Source organism: Suillus fuscotomentosus (assembly GCF_016647785.1).
Source record: "Suillus fuscotomentosus strain FC203 chromosome Unknown F5891scaffold_42, whole genome shotgun sequence".
NCBI lineage: Eukaryota > Fungi > Basidiomycota > Agaricomycetes > Boletales > Suillaceae > Suillus > Suillus fuscotomentosus.
The window spans coordinates 105,910-130,818 of NW_024539554.1; the positions used below are offsets into that span (position 1 = coordinate 105,910).

Here is a 24,909-nt window from a genome sequence, read left to right on the forward strand (position 1 = left end):
TCGTTATTTACGTAAACTTATTTTGAATTCAGATTGACTCCGAGCGGATCATCGTAACCGTGACGATGGCGGCTCATTGAATGATCATCATTTGCTGATATACCATTCACACACAAATCAGTGATACTTGCACTGACTGAATTGGACTCGGAGCACATAAGTAGTATACCATGCGCAGCATTATGAGTACGTCCAGAATGTTTTGGAGTCGTCTACTCGCCTATTTCTGCGAAGTTGATCGTCTGTGTTTTACTTGCAGGCCAGCTGCATACATGGCACTAACTTACGGCTAGCTCAGGCTAGCACTCGAGACCTGAGGTTGTGGGAAGGACCATCAAAATCGTCCCGGCTGATACATTTAACGGGTCGCCGCAAATTCTTGACGCCTTCTCTTGAATAGTGCCTCAACATAATGTTCACTACTGACTTGGACGCACAACAGATGTGAGTGATACATGCATGGATTTACCATATATCCTGATGCCAGTAGCTGAATAAGTACCTCCAGATCGTTGTGCACTTACGCCGTCCTGGCGGGGAACAGTAAGTTTTAGCGCCTCTTATCTTTAGAACCGTGACATGATATTGTAGGTATCCTGATATACGACCATGTGTTGACTCTACCAGAAGAATTTGCTTTCATTTGGCGTCGCCCAAAAGGACTAGCTGCAATGTTATTTCTGCTCAATCGCTATCTTGCCCTTCTCGGCATTATCTGCAGCATGGTAGTGGAACTCTTTCTTATTTCAGATGAGGTTCTCTATTTCGTTATGCATGTACTCAACTTGTGGGCTCACAGCTTCTTTCTGCAGGCGTTAGTTTCTCTCTGGTTCCTTGAATATCTGTTGTTTTGCTCAACAAAGACTCAGTTGTTCGAAATATACGATATCCAGACAACTGGACATCTTCTTCCAAGGAATCATCATTTGCAGTGAGTAAAAGTTTATTGTGAGAAGTTCACGTGTTAAAAAGTTCAGTTATAATGGCTATGCGCACTTATGCTCTCTACGGCCGTAGCCAACATCTGCTTACCTGGATGACCATCATTATCATTGCTCTTGTGGGAGTGGCTTGTGTACGTGCTTGCATAAGACTTTGGACTCTGGAGCATACTAATTGTTTCTAGGCCGTCAGTTTTGCACAAGTTTCAGGTGATGCAGCAATATTGCCACGAATTGGCTGTTATGAAGTATATACAGCAGAGACGTATGTCGTCCTCTTCGCCATTCTGCGCGCCTGCTTAAAAGTTGTTGCAGAGCCGCCCGTCAGTGAATTCTAGGTCCCATTTCATGTAACTCGATGACATGACTTTATCCAAATACAGGAATTGGGCTGGCATGGGTGGCCTTCTTTGTTTTCGATTTACTTATCTTCGTCCTCACAGTGTACAGAGTTTGCAAAACTAGGGGTCTGCCACGATTATCTCTGACAACCACGAGAGATATCATGGATGTCATATTTCAGGATGGTGAACCATTCGTTGCATCTGTATTGTGAACACTGAATTAATGGAACGCAGGTGCGATGTATTTTGGGTAAGGTTGCTAGTGAACTCATGATTCGACCGAATTTGATCCGCATACTGCCTTCAGAGCTATGGCACTGATTCATATACCAAACATCCTGACATACTATGTGAGTCAACAAATCATTGATAGAGCTGCACAGCGCTTACAGCTTGAATCAGTCGAGTTCAGTGAGCATGCAAACTCGCACCTCCCATTGACTATTTCGTGACAATTAGCAAGGTTGCTGTCAGAGGCAGTCTGTGCGATTTTACCAGCTGGTGAGTGCTCAATGCGACAGGTACGGATGGATTCTAAATTTTACTTCCAGTATATCCGTTACTCTCATTTCTCGGCTGATGCTTAACCTGCACAAGACCACTCACACTGGTAGTTTCTCCACTAACGTCTTGGACGACGACTACCGCCTCGATGTCCTTACCACCAGGTTAGACGTACAGTCCGCTATCTCCTCTCACTATTGGTAGGCTAGTATTGAATCTTGTGTCCGGATGTTAAGCTGGGAGTGAAAGCTATTTCCAAACCTTTTTTCGAAGGCAGCGCAGTGTGACAGAGTGGTGGACGACGCTGCATCCCGTGCTGGCAGCTATGCGTACCTAAAATCTATGTCAAATATTGTTACTTCTGGCTGATTATATTGACCAATTCAATTATGGACACAACATCATAACGTTAACTTTTGATCGCTCATCTTTCGTAGACTTGACACAAACGGGTTGTTTCTCTCACAATATGTCGTTGAGAAGACACTGTCCCTTGTCAGTGATATTGAAATTTCGGTGGTTGGCGGATGTATGTTTGATGTATGTAGCAGGAATTGTCTCTGTCCCACCATCGCATACTAAGACCGAAGTGCTTACTGCCCCTGAGTTGCCTGCTGTCATAGCGCGAAGTTTGAAAGTCGTGTTCTATTTTCATATGGTGACATAAATGCATGGATAATAGAAGAAAAGTGGCATAGGGCATAGAGGAAAAGGTGGCATAGAGGAAAAAGTGGCATAAGGCATAAGTGGCATAGGGTATAAAGGAAAAGGTGGCATAAGGCATAAGACAGCAAGGGAACTACGGGGAAAGTGGCATAGAGAGAAAGGAGAAAAGGGTATATGAAGGAGTGACATGGGTCGGACGATAAATAAGAAAGTATTGGAAGTCATAAGTGTCGTACCTCATAAAGTGTCGTGAGTCATGAAATGTCATAATGCATAGAGGCATAAGATGAGTCGTGAACGGACCAAGCATGGATATTACTGTATGAGCCTCGAGTGAACGATGTTGCGGATGGTGTTCTGTTCGAGGCGAAGCGTCGGTGTGGAAAAGATGTCGTAACGTAATAGGCTGAGCTGCGTGTAAACCGTGGTGCGCGATTGAGCGAAGTCCAGGGCAGAAATAGGCTGGAGGTGCGTGTAAACCGTAGTGCGCGAATAAGCAAAGTCAGAAAATAATGAACGACTGAAGCTGTGTGTAAACCGTGGTGTACAAATGGGCGAAGTTCGGAGCAGATATAATGGAATGGGCTGGAACTGTATGTAGACTGTGTTGCGTGAATGTGCGAAGGTTGGGGTAGAGATAATAGGCTGGAGCTGCATGTAAATCGTGGTGTGCGAATGAGCGAAGTCCAGGGCAGAAATAATGAAATAGGCTGAAGTTGCGTGTAAACCGCGGTGCGCGAATGGGCGAAGTCCGAGGCAGAGATAATATTAGGCTGGGTATGACAGGACCCTTCTAGGGTCCGGACAGAGTGAAAGAGTGAGCTGGCGGGCTCGAGGCTTGGAAGAAGAGATAGGCATCAGAGAACGAAAAAAAGGTGAAAGGGGTATACGAAGGAATGACTTGGGTTGGACGATAATAAGAGAAAGGTGAGAAGGAAGAAGTGACTCAGGCTGGTCGATAATTAGAAAGAGAAGGGTGAAATGAATATACGAAGGAGTGACTTGGGTCGGACGATAATAAGGAGAGAAAGGTGAAAGGGGTATATGAATGAGTGACTTTGGTCAGATGATAGATGTGAGGCCAAAGAAAAAGTGGAGCGGAAGGCACATACGCGATCCGGCAGAAAGAACAACGGCTGTCAGATGACAGTCTTGCGGCGTAAATAGAAAAAGAACGGGAAGATGGTGACGCATCCGTCATCCAGTAGAAAGAGCGACTGTGGTCGGACTAAAAAATGATGAGTTGAACTGATGCTTACCAGAAGTTGAAGAAACGAGACTTACTGATGCCACGCTATCGAGCTTGAATGCAGAATTGCCCCACGTCATTCATTATGCTTGAAGTGTCCGATGTGGAATGGGTCCACTGTGTGCAACTTAGCCAGACGAGCGGGTATAAGATATCGAATAGCTCGAGGAGATCAGGAGGGGAGAGATGGGTGTAGGTATAGGTGCGGCGGGTGCACGAGTTCCTATTTCAGATAGAGGCAACGCCAGCGAGGGCGAGGTTTGAGAGAGTGAGAGGTGATTTTTTAATCAACGTGGCCAACATTGAGCTTTTCTATAATCTAGAAAGAGAGATGATGAAGACGAGATTCTGTTGGTGAGGGGCGATAACTCACTTTTAAGCGGGAAGCAGGAATATAACTGACATTTGCTTTACCATTGGCGACATTGGGTGAATGAGAACGGCGAGAGAAATGCGATGAGAGAAGAACAGCGAGAGAAAGATGACGAAAGAACTAGACGGGATAGCAAGCCGGCGAGGTAGCGAGACAGAAGGATAGCGAGAGCGCAAGAAACAATAAGCGATCAGTGACAAAGACAACGAAATATAATCGTCCGTGACACGCAGATGACGGTCAGATGCGATGAAAGATCGTTGGCACTCGGGAGAGGTCAAGGCTGATGAAGAAGAGAAAGCTCGGGCGGGCAGGTGTTTATACGTTTTGGAGTGTCGGCCTCATTAGTCCTCACGAGACCCCACATACGTCACAGAGCGTCATGAGCATTGGGCATTGAGCTGACAGTGGACAGTAATTGGTGCGCCCGCCGGTGTCGGCTTCCAGCCGCCCTCAAGTTATCAAGTTTGCGGATGATTTACTGCAAAGTCTGGGACCAGAGTGATGACTCGGAGACAGGGAGAAGGAGGAGGTTGACGACTGACAGACGCGACGCGTCTCAGTCACGTGTTGATCCAGTGAAGTTAAATGTTTTCATTAACTAAAGACTGCATCAAGTCAACTTTAATCTCTGTCCCTACTTGATATGAGTCGCGGTTTCGATTCTTCCTTTGGCCCACCATCGCAGCCTATCAACGTCGCAGATTTTTTACAGCAAGCAAATTCTGCAGTGCTATCAGGATCCTTCACCAATGTCTCATGGGAGCAACTGACTCCCGAGCATAGAAATGTTGTCGAAGCAGAGATCAATGAAAGGTGCCCCTCTCCCCACTACGCCATATTAGCGCTCATTGCACATCAGAGTAGCATTTCAGACCTCAAGTCATCTCTTGAACAAGTATGGAATAGCCCTGTATTGTCAGCGCATGTACTGCGCCAGCATGAGTCCACAGTAGCGTCCGTGCGTGGCCAAGCAGATGCACCGGTACCAAAAGGAAGAAAGCGCAAACGTCACGTTGCTCCAGAAGGTAGCGAATCCTCCCCAGAAGCACTACAGCTCCAAGAGAAGCTTGACGCTGTCAACCTCAGGTGTTGGCGGTATGTATCTTCCACTGTATTATCACTATTTTCTTACCTCTGCGCAGATTAACCGTGGAGTCAGCGCTTTGTATGCGTGCTGCTAAAAATTCTGACTACAACGCGCTCGATGCACCCAAGAAGACAGGAACAGGCGTCCTCCAAATCCTTGATCACGCGGACGTCGGCGCAACGCGTAGCTCGACACCAGACTCTCTCAGGAGCCCCAGCCCCGATGCAATTTCATATCCAAACGCTGTCATTTCGTTAACAGTTTACAACCGTATCTCTTATCTTCCAGGCTTCTTGACGCGCTCCTCACAACACGCTGTACTGTCAACGCAAACATTGGGTGATCTACTGCGCGTCCTGCCGTGCGCCTCCAGTAATATGCCAATGGAAGAGCTAGACGCCGAAGGAGATGTATCTGGCTATAATATCACCAATCAAACAAGAGACCACGTCGGATGTTTGTTCTGCATCGAGGACCTTATCTACGGAGATGGCAGAGAAACAGCCGATTATGCGGAGTATGTCAGAACAGCACCGTTGTCAACAGATTTCTAACTCCCCTTCTACAGAAAATTAATAACTCACATTCAAAAATCGCCTGAAGACAAACGGCCACAAATCAAAAAAGCCTCGACCTCTGTCAGTGAAACCACCTTCAACGCGCTCACGTTGAGAATTCACCAACCTTACTGGATACTGCATCAAGGCAATTGCGAACACTTTTTCGTCATCGATCAGATCAGGCATGCACCGTTCCGTTTTAATCCCATGAAATCTCTAAATATCATACACAGACTCGCCCACGCTTCAGATCCGCCGTCAGGCTATCCATTGATGCTCCACCTCGCCCCAACGGTTCAAGATCTCTGTCGTGCCTGTGGGAAAGTCCCAGCTGTACATTCAATCGTGGGTGACATGCGTCTCGGTGAAAGTCCGTGCCTCTTGTGCGCACCTTGTTGGCGCACGATGGGTCCTCCCAAAAATGATGAAGGCGTGATGATTGTACCCCTAGTAATACCTTTCATAAATCAATGAAAGGGTCGAGAGTCGAAACCCGGACATGATGTAGGCCCTAGTATATACAAAGTGACCCTGAAAATTGATGATCTGAGCCCGATAACCCCAAAAGTCAATGTTCCAGAACAAACGGCCATCAACGATGGTTCAGATTGGATCATGATTCATGCACATGTCCGGCTTTTGCTGCTTCTATTATGTACGTTGCTAGGTATGATAAGTAAAATGATAGTACACTGAAGTGCAAAAAGATCACAGCATCTCAAACGAGCGATGAATGCGTGGTAGCCTGTAGATCGATGAATAGTCTGTGTGTATGCGAACCACAAAACCCAAGTGAGCCTTAAAAGAGAATAAAAAGCGGTGTGGACCTCAACCGTCAAAAAACAAAGTGCAATTTGCGATCGAGGTCTCCACGACCACTTCACCGATTTGTTCCTCCAGAATGCCTCCTGAGTCTGGTCCCCAGCCTATCCAACCATATGTCCGTGTGTCAGAAACATAATTCGGTAAGAAGCTGCGGGCCAAAGTCGCATCGAATGGATCCAAAGAAGAGGCAGTACCCTGAGTCACTGACACAGTGCCTAGTTTCGCGTCGGCTTGAAAAAGGCCCTGAAAGTACTGATCAAACATGGCATCGACTGGACCAAGGTCATTCTCCAGGCGTAACTTTAAAGCCGTTGGTGGTGATGTCGGATCGTGTACGAAACTCGCTGTAGCTTGGCCATAAAAAGTACGAATATTTGCAATGAAGTTCGGACGCTGGGGAGGACTTCTGTTGGGTGCGTTCAGCGTGACGTTCGCCGTCAGGTTGCTGAAAAATAGTGTTTGGTCGAGAAGGATTTTTTTGAATTTATGAGCCACGAACCTATTGCCAGTGTTGACTTCGAGATATGTTGGAAATCTCGAGTCTGGATCATTGAAGAGGGAGGCGTTAACATTGATAGGTCTATAAAAGATATATCAGCCGCATGCGTTCAAAGATGAGGAGAATACATACGCCTGTATCGTGCTCACAGTAAGGGAACGTGAAGCTGCAAACTGACCAAAAATTGGCTCTAAAGATGTTTCAACCAGTATTTCGCTGGCTTCGATAGACTTCAAAGCAAATGAGAAATAGATAAATGAGGGATAAACATGACCACTTACGCCGACGAAAATTCTGGAAACAGGGCCTTCTATATAAACCTTCTTGAAATTGACATAGCCACCAAGATTGCCAAACGTTTGAGTGAAGAAAGGTAGGTAGGTAGCAAAAGAGTCGACTTGAGCAGTTATAGATGTTTGTGGGTACAGCAGTGTGATGTTGAAGAGTAGTTGATCATTGAAGGACATGTTATCTGGTATCTGCTTCATGTCAGTATGAGATTCGCTGCAGCAGAATAACGCTACATACATAGATAGCAAGGCCAGTAGCGTCGTTTGACAGTGCAGAGCAAACTTGTGTCTGGTCGAAGAGGTCATCATTGGATGCTTGCATCTGGACCGATATGGTGGTATCGGTCACGGAGATATTGGGGTTTATGCCGACAAACAGATCACCCAGGACAATATTCATGCTACTCGGGTACGATGCATTCGATGTGATGCTGAATCGACCGTCAGGTGATACGGTATTTAGAAGCCTAGGAAAGAGAGTCATGTTTGTTCCCCCAGTGATTGAACGTAAACGCACTGTCCAACCGTAGAATGTTGCGCATCGTCGAGTTTTCCGATAGTTGCCCACCCGTTGCAACTTCCATTTGCAAGGTAGGTTGAGAGGTTGTTGATATTTGTGACGTAGTGTGTTGTTGTAGTGATCTTCTCTAGCCAAGGAACAGCATAGTTAGAGGTGTAAGAGAATGATTTAGCGTTTTCCTGGGAGGTCTGAGTAGTTTGAGAAGACAGGTAGCGCATACAATAGATATACTGACCTTAACGATGAGGGGTATACCAATGACGATTGAAAGGATAATATACATACCCAAAGCGGCTATGCCAGCCCTCCAGGACCTGGAGTCGACAAAGCGCCGCTTTGGAGGACGTTTGTAAAAGGTGACCAAGGAGTCGTTGTTGAGATCATTGAAGGCCAAGGCCTGAGAGGTTTCATAGTCAGGCAGAGGACTGAATGGACGACGGCCTGCCGCGCGCTCTGGATAACGAAGAGCGGGAGTTGTGACGGGAGGATCCTTTGAATTCAGGAGGTCGTCTTCGTCCTGTATTATCATCCCTTCGAATTCACATATGGGCCGTTAACGAAGGTGAAAGCGACGAAAAGAACAACGATGCGAAAGGTAGTGGTAACTCACTCGGGCGTGGGAGTTGACGGCACTAGGACTTTCTTATTACGTAATAGCACCGCCCATCTCAGGCACAGAACTAATATCGCGCGAATCGCGACGCCGACATCACTGGATTTTTGATGGGCTAATGGATATGTCGTGCTCGAGTTGGAGTATACGTCAAACCCGAAGACGTAGCCTAGTAGATATGGCGACGCCATCTTAGACGACCCGGCTTGAGTCACCTAACAAGATGCAGATTTTCTGTTGATCAAGGTAATTGAAGGCGGGACACTTTGGCACGTTTTCGAAGCCCAGACGCCCACTACAGAGAACCTTGTAAATCACACACTACAGCGCCCTGCTGTTGCTTTTGTATTGCCTATTGCACAACACCGATGTGCATCGATATATATATACCAGCCACGTCACAAGTCGCACACCGGCATATAAAATGAAAAGTTAAGATCATATTTGGAACGCAACGGTACGATACACTCGCTCGTACTAATGAAGAATGTAAAACGTTGGAGGCCAGTTGAAGACCGAGAAGTCGAGACAAAACATGATTCGGTTGTTGAAACCAGGTCTACTCAATGGTAATAAGGAAAAGATGGTAGACATTTACCAGATACGAGTCTCCAAGAGCAGATCACTGTTACCCTCGAGCCCAATGCAGGCCTTCAAGAAACTCTCGAGCGCGTTACGCTGTCTGCCGAGGCTGTTGACAACATCAGTGCCTGGGAGCGTGCATTAGCGTGATGATCGACTATAAACGGAACCTATGCCCACCAGGCTTAACAAGAGGCGCCTTGCACATGTATGAGAGCAGCGACAAGACAGAGTGAAGGGGCGCAAAATCATTCTGACCCTCTCCGCGGTACTTGACGCGAGTAAGCAGCTCAGTAAGGATAGTCAAGTCGAGAATCAAAGGCGTCGCAAGTAAAGAGTCCTGCAACAGCAATAAGTATTTGGTGACATAAAAAAAAAACGCGCTTCATACCTCACACTCGTTGAAGATGTTGATGGTTTGTCTCCCGCCACAGAAGATCTCAGAGTAGTACTCGTCGATTGCTCTCTTCGAGTCACCAACTGCAGGCACGTACTTAATCACAACAATGTGATCAGGGTGCTCGCCTTTGGCCGCTTTGCCCGTTGCACCCACGGCAGGAGGTTTGTAGAGTAAACGGTTGGCATCCACCATATCATCCACAACACTGCTCTTGCTGATTTCCTTACTCTTGAACTGAGGCTCCGCGCTCAAATTATGCCCATCATTGTTGCCAAGATGGTTGTATGACGCGATAGAGAGCGGTTTGATACCAGCGTTCACGAGGAACTCCGCAAGCACGGATTTCAGCTTCGTTTGACCAGACTTCAGGTCATCACCGCCAATGAAAGACTTCTCACGCTCAGCCAAGGCAATAACACCAGGCACAAACGTGTTCTGAGGAGCGCCGTTAACGAATGGCTCGCCTTCGAGAATGGCAGCAACAGCGAAAAGCGTAGAGGGAGACACCTCCGAGTGCGAAGTCTTAATCGCAGCAAGCACATTGTCGGCCGTGTCATTGACGCCAGGGATGATGTCACTGTAGCGTTCCGTGTTCGCAGTCCAGAATACGACTACACGGTCAAGCTGGTTCTCGGCTTTGAAGCGGCGAATGTCAGCACGAATGTGCTCGAGATGAGCCTGCTTGTCGGTGCCAGGGACGACATTGTCCGCACGCGCTTCCTGGTTGGCAGCAATGAAGTCGGGATAGTAGATGGAAGGAAGGGGACGACCGAGCAGAGCCATATGCGGCTTGACCTGGCGCTGAAGATCATAATCGAGCACCTTAGCACGTTCCATCGCCTTGTCCATGGGCAGGCCGGAAATGTCCCAGCCACCAAGAACAAGGTCGTTGGGGTGTACCATGGGAAGCACGTCGGAGACGGGGACGTGGACTTCCTTACCGGTGCTCGGCTCAGTGCCAATGCGAACGGTGGATGCACGGAGGACAGAGCCAATGTAGTTAGGCTGCTGAATTCCCTCCTTGGTGTGCCAAGCGATCTGGTGCCTGTTCGCGATGATGGTCGCGCAGAGAGTGGAGCCATTGTTGCCACCCAAACCAATCATCATAAGTCTGTTGCGCGTCCACGTCAGATGATAGCATATTTGTAATTCAATAAATGATATACCCAGTCTTGCCAACCTTGCGGGTGGTTTGGAACTCATAAGGCTTGACAGTAGGCAAAACAGTGAACTGGCCATCTGAGACTACGACATCAGCACCACGGTTGAGGTACTTTGCGGTGATATGGTCGTTGGTGTAGATAGTATTTTCGGACTGAACAGTGATGTAGTCGGGGCGACGAACGGCGGTCGGATGAATTGGGACGATGGACTCCAATTCAGAATCGGGGGTATTGTAACCCGAAGAGTTTGTGGCGGGAAGTTGAGTAGACATTGTGGTGAGTATATATACGAGTGAGATTGGGCCAAAAACGATGAAGACGAAGTCAATGAGCAGCTAAAAAGCCTGCACAGGAATGCTTGGAGCCTCGGTGGGGGTTGTGGGGACTACCGAGTTGGTTCGAGTACATGCAAAGAGCTCGGAAAACTCTTGAGTATGAAGGTGTCTGACACCAGAAGCTACGATGAAGACAACTATGTGGATGACTAGAGCAGAGAAGCTGGGGAAAAAGTCAGTTGATACTTGGGGTTTATATAGGCAAAAATGGGGTTAGGTCACGATTATATGAGCACAACGGTTGGAATATGGCCGTTAAAGAAAAAGAGGGTCAGGGACGAGTAAGGCTGGCAGACATCAAATTTATTGTAGTTAAACCTCATTGATCCCGAATGACAGCATGCACATTTACGCGTTATCTTGAAATGGGAATAGCAGGATCTTAGCTTGTACGTTTTATCTTCGCCGCATCACGGCGAAGGACACCCAACAACATGTGTTTTGGAGTCGAAGTTGTTCTAGCACAACAGCCTGTATTATGGTTTTAGTAATTCAGTACTCGTTCTTTACCAACGTTCTGCTCGGATTATCGTTATAACGTTACGGACACGCACGCGTAAACCCTCGGAGCGTAAATTCGGTACTTCGGAGACTGGAGGGACTACTAGTGTAGTCCTCGTAGCACCAAGGATCAGTAGGCAAATTTATTTTCACTTGTTTCAGTGCACGCTAAGGGCTGCAAGTTATAAGGGTGATCATCACATAGAAATATCGTCATGTACATGTGTCACCATCGCCCATATACGGTCGTCCAACGTTCGATGTTATATAACTCAGTGAATCATTTCAAAGTTCAGCATTCATTTATTCGCGAAGATCATTTCCACTCCTTGACCAGACTAGCGATCTCGACTTCCACTTTGAGCGCTCAACGCACAGGCGAAGTATCAACGAGCTCGATTGAGCCTTCTGCAGGTGTCTGTTCCCCGCGCAGGGTCACTGGTGAAGCTCGTATTGGCGCGTGAAACCGCTGCGATCCTCCTCATCTCGCCAGGGTTGTTATACTGTACGTTCAGGGCGCAGATGCGAGTCCTTGGCATCGCACGGTAACTCCATCCTGACATGTCCCCCAATTCCCTTGGTCCGCCTGCAAGGGTGGGCATCTTGTCTCTGCAATGATCAATACTGATAACACACTGACTATTGATCCACAAGTGTCAATGAAGCCCCTCTATTAGCTAGTAATCTGAGATGGGGTGCTGCATGCCACAGAATCACTCACTGATATAAGCATCCGCGCCTGCATTCGATTCGCAAGGTCTTATTGGCATGATTGATGGCTCATCTGTCGATATTGAAATACTTCCGGACATTGAGCACGATTCCACGCCAGTGGATGCAGTTACCACGAGTGGTGGCTGCTAAGTATCGATATCAAAGGGGAGTTAGCCTGGTGGGAACCATGAAGACAATAGGAAGTGTTATCTCCAACCAAATGAAAGCGGAGCAATACGTGATATTGCTTATCACAAAGATATTTCATCTCGTAAATGATTCTGTATCAGATTAAACAAATGAGTCCGAAATGGTTCATAGCTCTGTCCGCAACGGAAACATGGCATTATGTAACTGCTGCCATACCTGCAAAAATATGCTAAAGCAAGACAGGGTGTGTTTTTTGCACCTCCATACTAATCGTTGGAGGTAGCGCTGCATCGTTTCCAGGGATATTGTGTTTGAGGGTGAAGGAGAGGGTGAATGAGGAGTATGCGATTTTCTAGGAGTTGATTCATGTGGAGGTGACTTCCGTGGCTGAGGCAGCCTGTGAGTGCCGCAATAAGAACATAACGAAGAACATACATTGCCAACAACAGCCCTTTCAGCCTCTTCAATTAGGTGGTTGGCATCGGATTCGGCAGTCTTCTTCCACATATCTCGGAAGATTTCCACGGCCTGCAAGCTCTCGCTGAAGCGATGTAGAGTATTAATAAGGGCGACGACTTCCGACCGCTGTAGATGATGATGATTTTTATGCGGACTGATTTGAAGAAGGTTAGTTCATGCAAGGGTTATGCGTCAACTACCTACTCAAGAGCAGTCTCATCCATCTCAAAGAGAATTTTGAGCGCGGTTGCGAGTCCGATAGTTTGTACTTTGCCCCATAAACGGCACTTGTCACATCCAACGCAGTCCATGATCCTCGAAACATTTCGGAAGTGCATTTTGAACTCTTCTTTCAAGATCTAGAAAGACGGATAAGATTTCAGTGCATGGATATTACCTTGAGATATTGCTCACGTTCGCGTTTTCGCCTCTGAACAATACCCGTTCGTCAAACTTACCGACATGCTCTGCAATATCGATGACTTTGCTAAGAGTCCCAAGTGTTTTGGCTTCCTCCTGGATGTCTTCCGGGAGCACGTGGTCGTGAGACGTGGGCATAGACATTGAACAATAGTCATAGTCACGTAGGTACGGACCAATGCGTGATACAGCGCGTAGGAGGAGCACAGTGTTGAAGTAAATATATTGAAGTCTCTCAGGGTGAGAGGCGATGCGGGTGACGAAGCATTCGAGATTAGGGCCCTGTCACATATGATGAGCTAGGGGTGAAATTCAACTGGACTGCATACCATCTCTCCGGTTGTTTGATTAAGGTATTCCAGGCAGATATGAGTTGAGATAGATGCATGCAACCCAGATATAATCTTGTAATACACTCTCTTCTCAAGACATTCGCCATCTGCGTTTTCTCCGTTAATAGGCTCTCGTAAGACATCGGTAAGGGTATCAGGAAGTGTGACTTGTGCGGGAGAACGAGTAGTCAACAAGTTCAGCTCTGAAAGGCCGAAGCAATTTTCCTCGTATATCGATTTCCAGACCCGATGCGCAGAAGGACCTGAGTAACCCGTATAACGCTCGGGGACTAGCGTCAGGTCGACGTATTCACCCTCTACAAAAGAATCATCATCACACAAAAATCAGAATATGGTGAAATACGCACCTGTCATATCATCAAGAAAACAAAAATCAGAATCGCGATAATAGCATCCAGGTAGAAGGACACGCTGTACAAATTATGAAAACGTCGTCTCACAGAATACACAAGACCTACCTCTTCCAAAGGTGGCAATTCTATCTTACTCAGAGCAGCCGCTCTCCACCGCTCTGGTATCTCACTCTATAACAGGACTTCAGCTGAGTGAACTTAAATGAGATGAGACGACAAATTGGGTATACCTCATCTACTGTAGTGATACCACATTCCCTATTCATACAGAACCCATTCTCTTGCCAGAAAGGGCATTCACGATAGAGGTCCGCCTGATAAACGATTGAGTGATGCTCGAAGCTGTCCGAGTCTAGAACGTACCTGGAAATACTTGAAGAATGGCATCTGCACTAACTCGCTGAGCACACTATATAGTTCCCCATTCACACTCTCTATCGTCTCGTAATCACATAAGGTAGTTTCTATCGGACCAGTTGTCTACAGAGACACGTGGATGAATGATATGTCCAGTCGTACACATAAGTACTACATACCGAATGCTGACAAAGTGGTTCTCCACGAACAGACTCGTGTTCAAGAACATTTTGAACTGGATTGTGTCGTATAAGGCTGTCTCCAAGAAATGAACTTGGGCTGACGCCTACAGCGGCCAACGCGGAGAATGCGAGAGCCAGATATGCTCTACGCCAGAGACAGAGCATGTGAAGAGTTGGGAGTTTGTATAGTGGTGGGAAAGATTCCTGGGAGGCTAGTAAAGAATGTGTATACGCTTTGGAATTTGTAAATTGCCTTCGTCGTTAACTGGGACTCTGAAAGTGATGCCTTCATATATCTAATAAGTAATCGCAGGTTCCACGTCGGATATCCCTAAAAGTCACGTGAACAGGAAAGACATACAGAGTGATGCTGTGCATGTGACTTGTTACCGGTTTACTATTCGACTCGTATGTAAAGGCTGGACTCTGCAAACCGTGTCGGAGAAGCACGAAGCTCTTTCTATATATTATCGTCTTCATTGTCCTGCTTTACATGTCTCCATTGTACAATTCGTCGAGCTCACGTTCTTTGCGCACATCATCCTCTGCCATTTCTTTAACACTTGTGCCTGTGAATGTCCTCCAACCCATCTGCGCGCTTTCGCTTCCTACAGCCTACGGACATTAGCGCTCAGCGCGACGGACTTCGATTGGAGTCACCGCCACAACACTTATAACAATCCTCTACACCTACACCAGCCCTGCATCTTGCGGAACCAGTACTGTGTCCATTTTTCTTCATGGAGATCATGAAAATTGGGACCCGCGGCTCCCTTTGCTCCTAGGAAGCAAACCAGACGCTATCGTCGGTCTGAATACTGGGCTTACTAATTCCCCAGCGTGGCAGTTCGTTACCTTGTGCTGTCACACTGATAATACGCTTTTTGCCGTCACCGAATACACAGAACAATACGCCGAACTTCAAAGAGATGCAATTCCCAGATCATTGCCCGTGCCCTCCCTCGCTTACACTCAGCAGGTATGAATGGATCGGAGATTTACAATCTTACGCGGCCCAGAGGAATACCCCATCGCATTTAATCCATTCCAGCATCCTGGACAGAGAAACTTGGGCTCAGTGCGCTTGCCGAACGTATCGAACGGGTTGACAATGAGAGTGGTTGGCTGACGACGAGCAGGAGACAATCCACTCCGTATCCGCTGGTGTCCCTGTACCAGTTCCAGACATGAGCAAGCTGCTCCAGAAGACGGACCAGTTTTCGCTAAACCGTTTGGACCGAGTATCTTGGCATCTATACACATATATATATCTACTTGAGATGCGTCAAATGACGAACACTACATCGAGTAGGCAATACTTTCCATCACACATCCAGAGGATCTGTAGTGCCTTTACAGGACCCTGACTATTTCCACTATATGCACGTAGTTTTTCCAATTGGAACTCAGATTTTTGCATTGTATTCCAGCAAGTGCAGCACTCCCAAATTCAAGAGAATTCTCCTTGAGGGAAGAAGCTGGACGGCAATCACTATACACTCCGAGCTTGATTGCAGAAGAAAACTACGTTTCAGACGGTTCCAATACGTGTGCTTTATGTCTGAGTCATTGACCTGATATGCTCATGCATCTTCGTTACAGCCTCCAACTTCCCTTCCTCAAACTGTTTGTGCTGTTCGATGACCATCCGCGCTGGAATGTATGGGTCATCCCGAACAAGGCCCTCCATCGTCACCTTCGTGTATTCTTCGAGTGAAAGCCAGAAATTGGATAGACGTTGCGTTGTGCCTTCGACTAACGCGCAGGTCAAGGGAGAGTAGATACGGAAAACTGGAAGGGAACTCACAATCGTGCAACTCCGACTCGACGAGTCTTTAACAGGCAATGAGATCCACGATAACGGAACAAATAGTGTCACCCACGGAGGAATAATCTCGACTACGTGAACATTCTTCTCCTTAAGCTGAGCAGCGCGCCTAGTCTTGCAATTCCACAAGAAGCGCATACTGTAACGTTCGCTCACGGCATCCTCACAGAATGGAAGATGAGGGCAGGACTGTGAGGATCTGGAAAAAGCAGGGCTATGCCAAAGAGAATGTGGAGGGTGAAGGGGACCGTGACGATGAACTGGTATGGGTTCTGGGCGCAGCTTTCCGGCATGTTCGGATGTCGAGTGCTCCGAGTCAGCGCTTGACGTTGCACGCGCAGGCCGCAAATGGGTGATGGAAATCAGTGCCTTGAGAGAAGTCAGCACTATCAGCGAAGGCAATGATAGCAAAGCATACGACGATATGTATGGAAGAGTTGACAGCTTGTTGACAGATGAGGTCGGTGGAAGTGTCCTGTTTGCTTTAGCACAGCATGTGGAGGCAATATTTGGTGGGCAAGTAGTGTATCTATCTGGCTCATGTGGTCGTCACATCAGTGGCAGAGTACTGAAGGGGCAGAATTCATCAATCACAGCACAGAAGGACATAAATATCTCGTATAAAGATTTAATTTGCTCACCCGGTGCGGTAACGTGCATCATTCTACAGAAATCAGAAGCAAATGGCCATTCTGATTCGGACCATTTATGGGGACGAGTTGCACTGAAAGCAACCAATACTGGAAGCTAAAATATACAGCCAATCCGGCAGTTAGATGTATGGGCTCGAGAATGTCGTCGTCAACGGTGCACGAAGCAGTACAAAATTGCCGCCCCGGTCATCGGGACCAGGTTGGGTTTCGAACTCCGTCAGGGCCTAATTACCGTACATACCCTACCGTGATAGTACGTATACTTAGACTAGTACTTACTAGCAAGCTAAGGATGAAGATAAGGGCGTGACACTACTCTTAATTTGTCACTCTGAGCTCTTGGTGCTCGATTCCATGCAAAATGTTCAAGCTCAAATTGAGCTCAAGTCAAGTCTCAATTCAATTCCTCGTTCATCGGTATCATTTTCTGTCAAATGAAAGCGGATCTAATACCAGTAGGATGAGCGCTGCCATATGCTTGGGACAGCTCCTGGAACGTTCAACTTCATTATGGAGAAGGTCCTGCAGACGCGTGTGCATAAATACCTCGCAGTCGATGTTTGTACAGCTTTGAATTGTATACCCACACTCCCATTAAGATGTCGCTGTCCCACTGGCAAGTCACTGTGACATGCGGCGGAATTGGAATCCTCTCGGTACTTGCTCTCTGGAAGACGTTTGGGGGCTCATCAAGAAAGTACAGCGTCGACCTCGATGGCCCCAAGGAGGCCCACTGGCTGACAGGTTCTTGACTATGGTTATACTCGTCTTATCATGTGGCTGACTTGGGGATGCCAGGAAACGTCCGGAAATTGTTCGAATGTGGCCTTGACTATTGCGTGAAATTGGCTGAACAATATGGTGGTGCGCTCAAGCTATCAAGTCTATACGGAGTAAGTTCAGATGTGAAGCGCTGTTACTCTGCAACATCCTTGTGAATGCTGCTCTCCGCAGGAAGTAGTGTATCTATCTGATCCACTGGCATTGTATCATGTGATCATAAAAGATCAGCATAGCTTTGAAGAACCTGATGTATTTATCATGTCAGTATTCTATTGCTCTTTCACGGCCGAATATATTGACTTCGCGTTGTAAAGGAACAACAAGGCAATGTTCGGAGATGGTCTAATATCCACTATCGGTGCGAGATCATATTACGACAGGGATCCATGAGAGGTGTCTGATAACATGTATAGGGGAGCAGCATCGAAAACAGCGCAAGCTACTCAACCCTGTCTTCTCGACCTCGAACATGCGAGAATTACTACCTACATTGCAACCCATTGCGCACAAGCTGACCTCTATTGTCGCATCTAAACTTCCGGACAATGGGTGTAAGTCCGTTCACATGCAAAACTACACATCGACATGGGCGGTTTTATTTAACTCTTGAAACAGCATACAAAGAGATAGATGTACTCCCTTTGCTATCTCGCAGTGCACTTGATGGCGTTTGTCAGGCGATTCTTGGTTATCCAAGCAATACTCTAGATACGGGAAACGACGAATATACTGAAGCACTCCGGAAGATAAGGTATGTGGTATGAAATACAGCAATCTTCTCACGGCGGTAGTGATTTTTGACTTGGTGTTGTAGCCCCATGATAACAAAGTTCTTGTATTTCCGGCCGATTGTGCCTATGGTTATGCGCAACTTCTCATCATACTGGATAGGGAAGCTTGTGAATTTGGTCACGGCCCCCTGGATTCCCACTGACAAGATGAAAGATGTGCGAGAGATGCGACGAATCATTGAACTCATGGACAGTGGTAGCAAGAAAGCTTTTGCGGGGAAAAAGGCAGCACTAGAGACACCAGTTACTTTAACCCCCGCTAAGGTGCAGCCTGAAGTTGATGATCTCAAATCGGGTAGGAGGAAAGATATGATGGACATCATGCGTTAGTTCCAAGATGTTCCGATCCGTATGTTACTAAGGCATACACAGTCAACGTAAACTCTGCGTCTTCCAGTTCAGAGCAACTCACCGATGCCGAGCTATTGGGACAAATGAAGTAAGCCACCCGCTCATTATAAACATGAAAATGCTCCAACTCATCTAATTGTAGCGTTATGGTATTTGCTGGCCTAGATACGACTACCTCCGCTCTGTCTCGTTGCATTTACCTACTTGCCAAGAACCCGCTCGCCCAAGCTCGATTGAGAAGTGAAATTCGTGATGCCATCAAGTCTGCGTCTCACGCACAGGAAGGTTCCTCGTTTTCCGAGCACGACAATCCACTTCTTCACTTGTCATACGATGCGCTCATAAATCTCCCATTCCTCGACGCAGTTGTCAGAGAGACATTGCGGCTTTATCCTTCTCTACCGCACATGGGCCGAAAGTATGTCGTTCATTATCACCAGAACTATTAGCTGAGTTTGTATATCAACAGAGTGGTCAAGGCAACTACTCTTCCTCTTCAATTTCCTGTTCGCTCGTCATCCGGAGCAGAAATATCTTCCATTGCGCTACATGAGGATGTGTTCGTTATCATCTCTATTTTAGCTGCAAACCGCAATCGAACTTTGTGGGGTGATGATGCGAATGAGTGGAAGCCTGAGCGATGGCTTTCTTCCCCGGGGAGAAAGGATGGGCCAGGCACGGATATACCCTCCGATAGTGCCGACGTACCGTTATTGAAGTTATCCGCACCTATCCTTGGGGTTAAAGATGGCATCAAGTATCCTGGTGTTTATTCCAACATGTCAGTCTTTACCTGTTAGGTCATAGCATAGTGCGTTCGCTGACCATACGCAGGATGACTTTCCTCGGCGGCAGTCGTTCCTGCATGTAAGTCAAACCCATGACATCCATCTGCGTACTAACGTCGTATTTACAGCGGGTTCAAGTTCGCCGAAATGGAAATGAGTAAGCTCTTACATATTGCGTATGGCTGTCGAGTCTAACCAATCTTGACTCACCAGAGCAAATCATTGCTGCGGTCGTGCTTCGTCTGCATTTTGTGCTCCCAACTGATCCGGATGCCAACGGACATATCAAAGAAATTGAGTGGAAGTTGAAGGCGTTTCATACACCTGTCGTTAAGCCACCAGCTGGAGATGGGGTATCTCCTGCGGTTCCTCTCAATTTTCGACTGGTGCAAGAGGAAGACTTTAAATGGTAGGATTGTATTTATCTTCGTGGTGTGGATGCTCTGTGGTTTGGTATATGTTCTGACGCTCTGTATAATATTTATTCTCAAAAATTGTGCATGCTTACTGGTTACTAGTTGGTTTAACTCTACCGCTACTACGGTATATACCTTTAAAATTGATATCAATGTGTACACAAAGGGGATCGAGTTATGAACGTCTTCATCGTGCTATTCGCATACGAGCCTGCAGTGTGAGGTCACAACCGATCCCGTAAGTTTAACAAAATTAGTATACGTGATGTGATGTTTCGCACGAATATAACCTCCTATTAGGCGAAAACCCATTCGGGCTTCGACACGTTGTCCGTCGTTTTCCGGTTTACCAACACATTTCCCTACTTGTTTCCTACTCTCTTAATTTTTTGGATTTTTGTCTACGCGTTGAGTTTAGTTCAACGCAGGTATTTCTCGTCATAGGTTCTGTGCTTTGGACACCCGTAAGCCTCGAAACATGCAACTCACCGCAGCTGAACTCCAGGTCAGTCAGTTTAATCCATGTGTACCAACGTATTGGCCTGATGGATATTATTTGTAATTTTAGAAGAGACACGAACTCGAAGGAGCTCCTGACCCGTTCCCCTCTCTTGGGGAGGCGGCATCCAAGCCCAAACGTGTCGTTCAGGTCCCTACTGATGCAGACTCGCAGGCGGATTTCCCGACTCTCGCCACCTCCGCGCCTGCTGCTGCTGCACCTGGAAAGTCTGCCTGGGGTTCTGATGCTGGCCCTCGCATCAAGGCTACTGTCAAATCCACACCACTCATCACAGATTATTTCACGGTCACTCAAGCCGAGCTTCCCGCCAAGGATGGTAAACAAACTTCGGTTGGTGAAGCCATGAAGCAGGTCATGGCAAAGTACAGGGTTAGAATAGAGGCATCGACAAATCAGAGTCGGCAGACTACCTTTCACATGAAGGGTGAGACTCAAAAGGACCTCGACAAGGCTAAGCGTCACTTGCTAGCTGCTTTGAGCCCTGTGGTACATCACAATAATCTTGAGCTACCTCTTCCTGCATCCTAATCGTTTTATTAGGTTACTTTGATTTTGAATGCCCCCGCGTCTACTATTGCAGCTATAATCGGGCCGAAGGGTAAGGCTTTACACTCGCTAGCATTTCATGTATTTACTGTTCATAATTATAGGCGCGACTCTCAAGAAGGTTCGCGACGCTACAGGTGTCAAGGTTGACATTCCTCCCAAGGACGGTACCCCCAACGGAAATGCAAGCGAAACAAACGGAACTACTACCCCCCTCCCAGGCGACGAGGAAGAGGAGGTTATGGTACCCGTCACTATCATCGGCCCGCGACCGCTTGCATTGGAAGCTCAGGAAATGCTCAATGAGATCATCGCTTCTCGACCCTCGCAACGTACTCAAAAAGTTCGAGATATTCCGGCTCACATTCTACCTTTCATCCTTACTTGTCGCACCCACTTTATGGAGGAATCTCACGGTTATCATGTCGATCTCGCTTTGAATAAACCTGAGCGGGAGATCACTGTCAGTGGAGATCGCGAGGGCGTCGTTCGTGTCGCCGAGACCATTAAAGCTACCATCGAAGTGTTCAAGACAAGCATAACCAACCTCAAGATTTCTTTGCCCAAGCGCCAGCATCGTCTCCTTACTGGTAAAGCGGTCGACGATATTTTGGCGCAGAGCAAATGTGTGGTTGAAGTCGCTTCTCCGGAGGATCCTAGCGACGAGGTCACAGTGTGGGGTTCGGCAGTTGATCTTCCTACTGGTTTGGGTGCCGTTATGACCAAGGCAAATTCGCAATTCATCCACGAGTTCCCTCTACCTGGTCCCGTGGCGGTTTCAAAGCAACTTCTCACGTATATGGCACGGATCGACTACGAGGTAACCTTGGCTAACGATCATCCTGATGTCTCGGTCTTTACACCGTCTCCTGCCACCATTGCCCAAGCATCAGTTCTCAATATCGACATCGTTGGCGAGAAATCCGCGGTGGACGCGGTGATTAAACAGATCTCTCAGTTCATTGGGAAAGTCTTCGGTGCGACGAGGGAAGTTTCGATTGATTGGCTCATCCACCGCGTTATCCAGGGTAAAAATGCCAAGAAGTGCGTTTAATTTGCGATATAGCTGAAGTACGAAGCTGATTCCATATGACTAGATTGAAGCAATTCCACGAGGCACACAATGTCCAAGTCTTCTTCCCTCCGGAGTCCGGCGAGCAATCCGAGGTCTTGTTGGTTTACGATCCCCTTTCTCCCTCGGCGTCGCCCTCGCCCGTGGAGAAAGGCAAGCATTTGGATTATGTTGTGGAAGAACTCCTCAAGATGGCCAAGGAATTTGCCGATGTGAAAAGCCAGAAAATCTCGGTCGAGAAGCGCTGGCACGAAACCGTCGTCGGTCAAGGAGGCACCACTTTGAATGCGTGAGTTCGCCTCACATGGGACGACTGTATTTACAAATGTGTTTCAGCATTATTGGTGAAGACACAACGCTCTCTATCAAGGTTGGCGCAGAAGTTGGCGACGCATCTGATGAGGATGTCATCCTTGTCCGAGGCGTCAGCATCGACGTCGATCGTGCCGTCAACGAGATTCTCAAGGTCGTCGAAGATGCCAAGAATGATGCCATTGTCAGCAGCTATGTGGGTATTAGATGTTGTAGTTATTGCTCTGGCTGATTCATTCTACACAGTCCATTGAATTCGACATTGATCGAGAGTATGTTGGCCGCGTCGTCGGCGCACAGGGTTCAGGTGTCAACAAACTTCGCGACTCTCTTGGTGTCAAGGTTGATTTCTCGGACGAAGACGAGAAGGAAAAAGAGGCAGGCAAAAAGAAGAAGGTCACTCATCAGAAATCCAGGGTCAAGGTAGTCGCTCCACGTGCCGTCTTTCCTCTCCCTATTTCTCACTGTATTTGCAAACAGATCACAGGTCGCAAGGAGAATGCAGAAGAAGCCAAAAAACGGATTTTATCGCAAGTTGAGAGGCTCGTAAGTCGTGGCATCATTCGACATTCCCGTTTCTGACACTCTCCCAGGCTGATGAGACTTCTGAAGTCTTGAAAATACCCAACCAGTATCACGCCCAGCTCATTGGTCAGAGTGGCAGGTATGCTATTCGGCTAGAGGAAAATTATGGTGTCAAGATCACATTCCCTCGTTCATCCGGCGAGAACGGGGAGGGCAAGACCAGGGAGCAACTCAAACCTGATGAGGTCCTCATTAAGGGTGGCAAGAGGGGCGTTGCTAGCGCAAAGTCTGAATTGCTTGACGCTCTGGAGTTTGAGAAGGAAAACAACAAGGTTCTCACATTCGATGTTCCCACTCGTTCTGTCTCTCGTATCCTTGGCAAAGGTGGTGCCAGCATCCTTGAGATCAAGGATGTCACCGGAGCTCAAATTGATGTCGATAAAACCAACGACGGGATCGGTTCTCTCACACAAATTACAGTTCGTGGTACAAAGGACGCAATTAATGCCGCGAAGACCGCCATCCTGGCTATAGCCGATCAAGTGGGCGAGGAAACCACGACATCCCTGGTCATTGAGCGCAAGTTCCACCGTAACATCATAGGTGCTGGTGGGCAGGGTTTGAAAGATCTCATCAGCAGGTGTGGTGGTCCGTCTGACACTAAACTCCAAGCTGGCCTTGTCCGTTTGTATGTTTGTTCAACTTATATATTGGCGTTTGCTAACATCCTCCCAGCCCTCGCCAAGATGAAGCCTCTGACGAGGTTCGCCTCCGTGGAGAGCCCAAGTTGGTTAACAAGGTCAAAGAGGAACTCGAGAAAATCGTGGCCACGTTACGTGACCGTGTTGTTTTGGCCGTGGAGGTCCCTGCGTCGCAGCACCGTAACTTGATCGGCAGAGGTGGCCAACATTTGAATGATCTTCAGAACCGCACTGGAGTTCAAGTACAGTTCCCTGGGTCACGCTCATACAATCAATTTGGTGACCCCGAAAATGCAAGTGAGATGGCAGACGTTGATCCGGCCAATATCGTCAAGATTTCTGGTGCCCGCAAAGCCTGCGAGGCGGCGGTGGAAGAGCTCAAGGTATACAACACCCCTTTCATAATTTTTTGCTTCTTATGTTCCTCGCAGACCAACGTGAAGCCTGCCGCTCCCGAGGTCATGACGGCGATTGTCTCAGTACCACTGAAGTATCATCACGCCATTTCACAGCAGGGCCACTTCTTCCGTACTTTGCGCAACTTCGGGGTTTCCGTCGAGCAATCTGGCAAACCTCAGAAGCCAGCAGTCCCTGCTGCTCCCCCTCAAAATGACTCTACGACTGCCCGCATTGATGATTCTGAGGATACGCCATCTATCGAAATCCACTGGCAGGTCGCCGAAAACTACTTGGATGCTGAGGAAGGTGACTCGGAGTGGACTTTGAAGGGCAACGATGCTGCTGGTCTGGAGCGGGCCCAGAGCCTTATCCAGGAGGCTATTGCGCAGGCTGCAGCCATGACCTGTGTGGGCTTTTTGACTCTCCCCGATCGCTCTGCATTCCGAGAATAGTGGGCTCAAAGGGGTCTAACGTCGCTCGCCTTCGAAACGAGACTGGAGCTGACATTACAGTTGGCAGGGAAAACAGTACTATAATCATTATTGGTAAGTCGGTTTTATCCATGCAAGATCACTGGTTTGACATCGTATTGTAGGGTCTGAATCTGCTGTCGAAGCTGCCAAAGAAGCTATCTTGAAGCAAACATCTTCTGGCCGTCCTCCACGCCACTGAGATGTCAATCATGTCCATTGATGTTGGGTTTTAGGTGTACATCATGCTGTTGTGTTTAAACCATTGACAAACCACACACTATCTTGTTATGATATTCTCTGCAATACAA

The 24,909-nt window shown here is 47.5% G+C and overlaps 9 protein-coding genes across 9 annotated transcripts; 5 read left to right on the plus strand and 4 right to left on the minus strand.

Annotated features, from left to right (window-relative positions):
* Positions 1 to 141: 141 nt before the first annotated feature.
* Positions 142 to 2,202, plus strand: F5891DRAFT_1045245 (uncharacterized protein). Its single transcript, XM_041362239.1, has 9 exons — positions 142 to 444; positions 509 to 543; positions 592 to 755; positions 917 to 948; positions 973 to 1,075; positions 1,127 to 1,206; positions 1,392 to 1,493; positions 1,593 to 1,691; positions 1,807 to 2,202. The coding sequence occupies exons 1-9, from the start codon at positions 413 to 415 to the stop codon at positions 1,991 to 1,993; spliced, it is 834 nt and encodes a 277-aa protein (XP_041223539.1). The 5' UTR covers positions 142 to 412; the 3' UTR covers positions 1,994 to 2,202.
* Positions 2,203 to 2,617: 415 nt separating this feature from the next.
* F5891DRAFT_496893 (uncharacterized protein) lies at positions 2,618 to 4,247 on the minus strand. Its single transcript, XM_041372030.1, has 4 exons — positions 4,108 to 4,247; positions 3,740 to 3,927; positions 3,568 to 3,683; positions 2,618 to 3,292 (listed from the first exon to the last, which is right to left on the minus strand). The coding sequence occupies exons 2-4, from the start codon at positions 3,782 to 3,784 to the stop codon at positions 2,710 to 2,712; spliced, it is 744 nt and encodes a 247-aa protein (XP_041223540.1). The 5' UTR covers positions 3,785 to 3,927; positions 4,108 to 4,247; the 3' UTR covers positions 2,618 to 2,709.
* Positions 4,248 to 4,699: 452 nt separating this feature from the next.
* F5891DRAFT_1165117 (snRNA-activating protein of 50kDa MW C terminal-domain-containing protein) lies at positions 4,700 to 6,201 on the plus strand (the record flags this gene model as incomplete). Its single annotated transcript, XM_041365379.1, has 5 exons — positions 4,700 to 4,893; positions 4,945 to 5,175; positions 5,223 to 5,684; positions 5,736 to 5,909; positions 5,961 to 6,201. Exons 1-5 carry the CDS (start codon positions 4,724 to 4,726, stop codon positions 6,199 to 6,201), a joined length of 1,278 nt encoding a protein of 425 aa, XP_041223541.1. The 5' UTR covers positions 4,700 to 4,723.
* F5891DRAFT_1148724 (uncharacterized protein) lies at positions 6,104 to 8,467 on the minus strand. The gene is made up of 7 exons (XM_041365078.1): positions 8,097 to 8,467; positions 7,859 to 8,049; positions 7,580 to 7,808; positions 7,333 to 7,530; positions 7,184 to 7,281; positions 7,052 to 7,132; positions 6,104 to 6,997 (listed from the first exon to the last, which is right to left on the minus strand). Exons 1-7 carry the CDS (start codon positions 8,388 to 8,390, stop codon positions 6,556 to 6,558), a joined length of 1,533 nt encoding a protein of 510 aa, XP_041223542.1. The 5' UTR covers positions 8,391 to 8,467; the 3' UTR covers positions 6,104 to 6,555.
* Positions 8,468 to 8,773: 306 nt separating this feature from the next.
* F5891DRAFT_1112310 (uncharacterized protein) lies at positions 8,774 to 11,272 on the minus strand. Its single transcript, XM_041363737.1, has 4 exons — positions 10,623 to 11,272; positions 9,448 to 10,567; positions 9,237 to 9,396; positions 8,774 to 9,184 (listed from the first exon to the last, which is right to left on the minus strand). The coding sequence occupies exons 1-4, from the start codon at positions 10,889 to 10,891 to the stop codon at positions 9,069 to 9,071; spliced, it is 1,665 nt and encodes a 554-aa protein (XP_041223543.1). The 5' UTR covers positions 10,892 to 11,272; the 3' UTR covers positions 8,774 to 9,068.
* Positions 11,273 to 12,484: 1,212 nt separating this feature from the next.
* On the minus strand, positions 12,485 to 14,608 carry F5891DRAFT_1129662 (uncharacterized protein; the record flags this gene model as incomplete). Its single annotated transcript, XM_041364422.1, has 10 exons — positions 12,485 to 12,706; positions 12,755 to 12,932; positions 12,983 to 13,137; positions 13,193 to 13,480; positions 13,528 to 13,847; positions 13,899 to 13,962; positions 14,010 to 14,075; positions 14,135 to 14,218; positions 14,268 to 14,384; positions 14,441 to 14,608. The coding sequence occupies 10 exons, from the start codon at positions 14,606 to 14,608 to the stop codon at positions 12,485 to 12,487; spliced, it is 1,662 nt and encodes a 553-aa protein (XP_041223544.1).
* Positions 14,609 to 15,125: 517 nt separating this feature from the next.
* On the plus strand, positions 15,126 to 15,572 carry F5891DRAFT_956247 (uncharacterized protein; the record flags this gene model as incomplete). Its single annotated transcript, XM_041375397.1, has 2 exons — positions 15,126 to 15,422; positions 15,465 to 15,572. Coding segments are annotated over 2 exons (405 nt in total), but the record flags the coding sequence as incomplete, so codon positions are not given.
* A 1,693-nt stretch (positions 15,573 to 17,265) lies between these two features.
* F5891DRAFT_1045278 (cytochrome P450) lies at positions 17,266 to 20,227 on the plus strand. Its single transcript, XM_041362240.1, has 13 exons — positions 17,266 to 17,668; positions 17,723 to 17,817; positions 17,879 to 17,967; positions 18,022 to 18,065; positions 18,121 to 18,258; positions 18,323 to 18,458; positions 18,522 to 18,823; positions 18,871 to 18,937; positions 18,992 to 19,267; positions 19,319 to 19,630; positions 19,684 to 19,716; positions 19,766 to 19,794; positions 19,851 to 20,227. The coding sequence occupies exons 1-13, from the start codon at positions 17,524 to 17,526 to the stop codon at positions 20,048 to 20,050; spliced, it is 1,866 nt and encodes a 621-aa protein (XP_041223546.1). The 5' UTR covers positions 17,266 to 17,523; the 3' UTR covers positions 20,051 to 20,227.
* A 304-nt stretch (positions 20,228 to 20,531) lies between these two features.
* On the plus strand, positions 20,532 to 24,800 carry F5891DRAFT_1129663 (uncharacterized protein; the record flags this gene model as incomplete). Its single annotated transcript, XM_041364423.1, has 13 exons — positions 20,532 to 20,558; positions 20,622 to 21,059; positions 21,114 to 21,171; positions 21,224 to 22,163; positions 22,217 to 22,480; positions 22,528 to 22,699; positions 22,750 to 22,926; positions 22,984 to 23,049; positions 23,097 to 23,716; positions 23,764 to 24,112; positions 24,161 to 24,533; positions 24,581 to 24,673; positions 24,724 to 24,800. 13 exons carry the CDS (start codon positions 20,532 to 20,534, stop codon positions 24,798 to 24,800), a joined length of 3,654 nt encoding a protein of 1,217 aa, XP_041223547.1.
* Between the last annotated feature and the right edge of the window lie 109 nt (positions 24,801 to 24,909).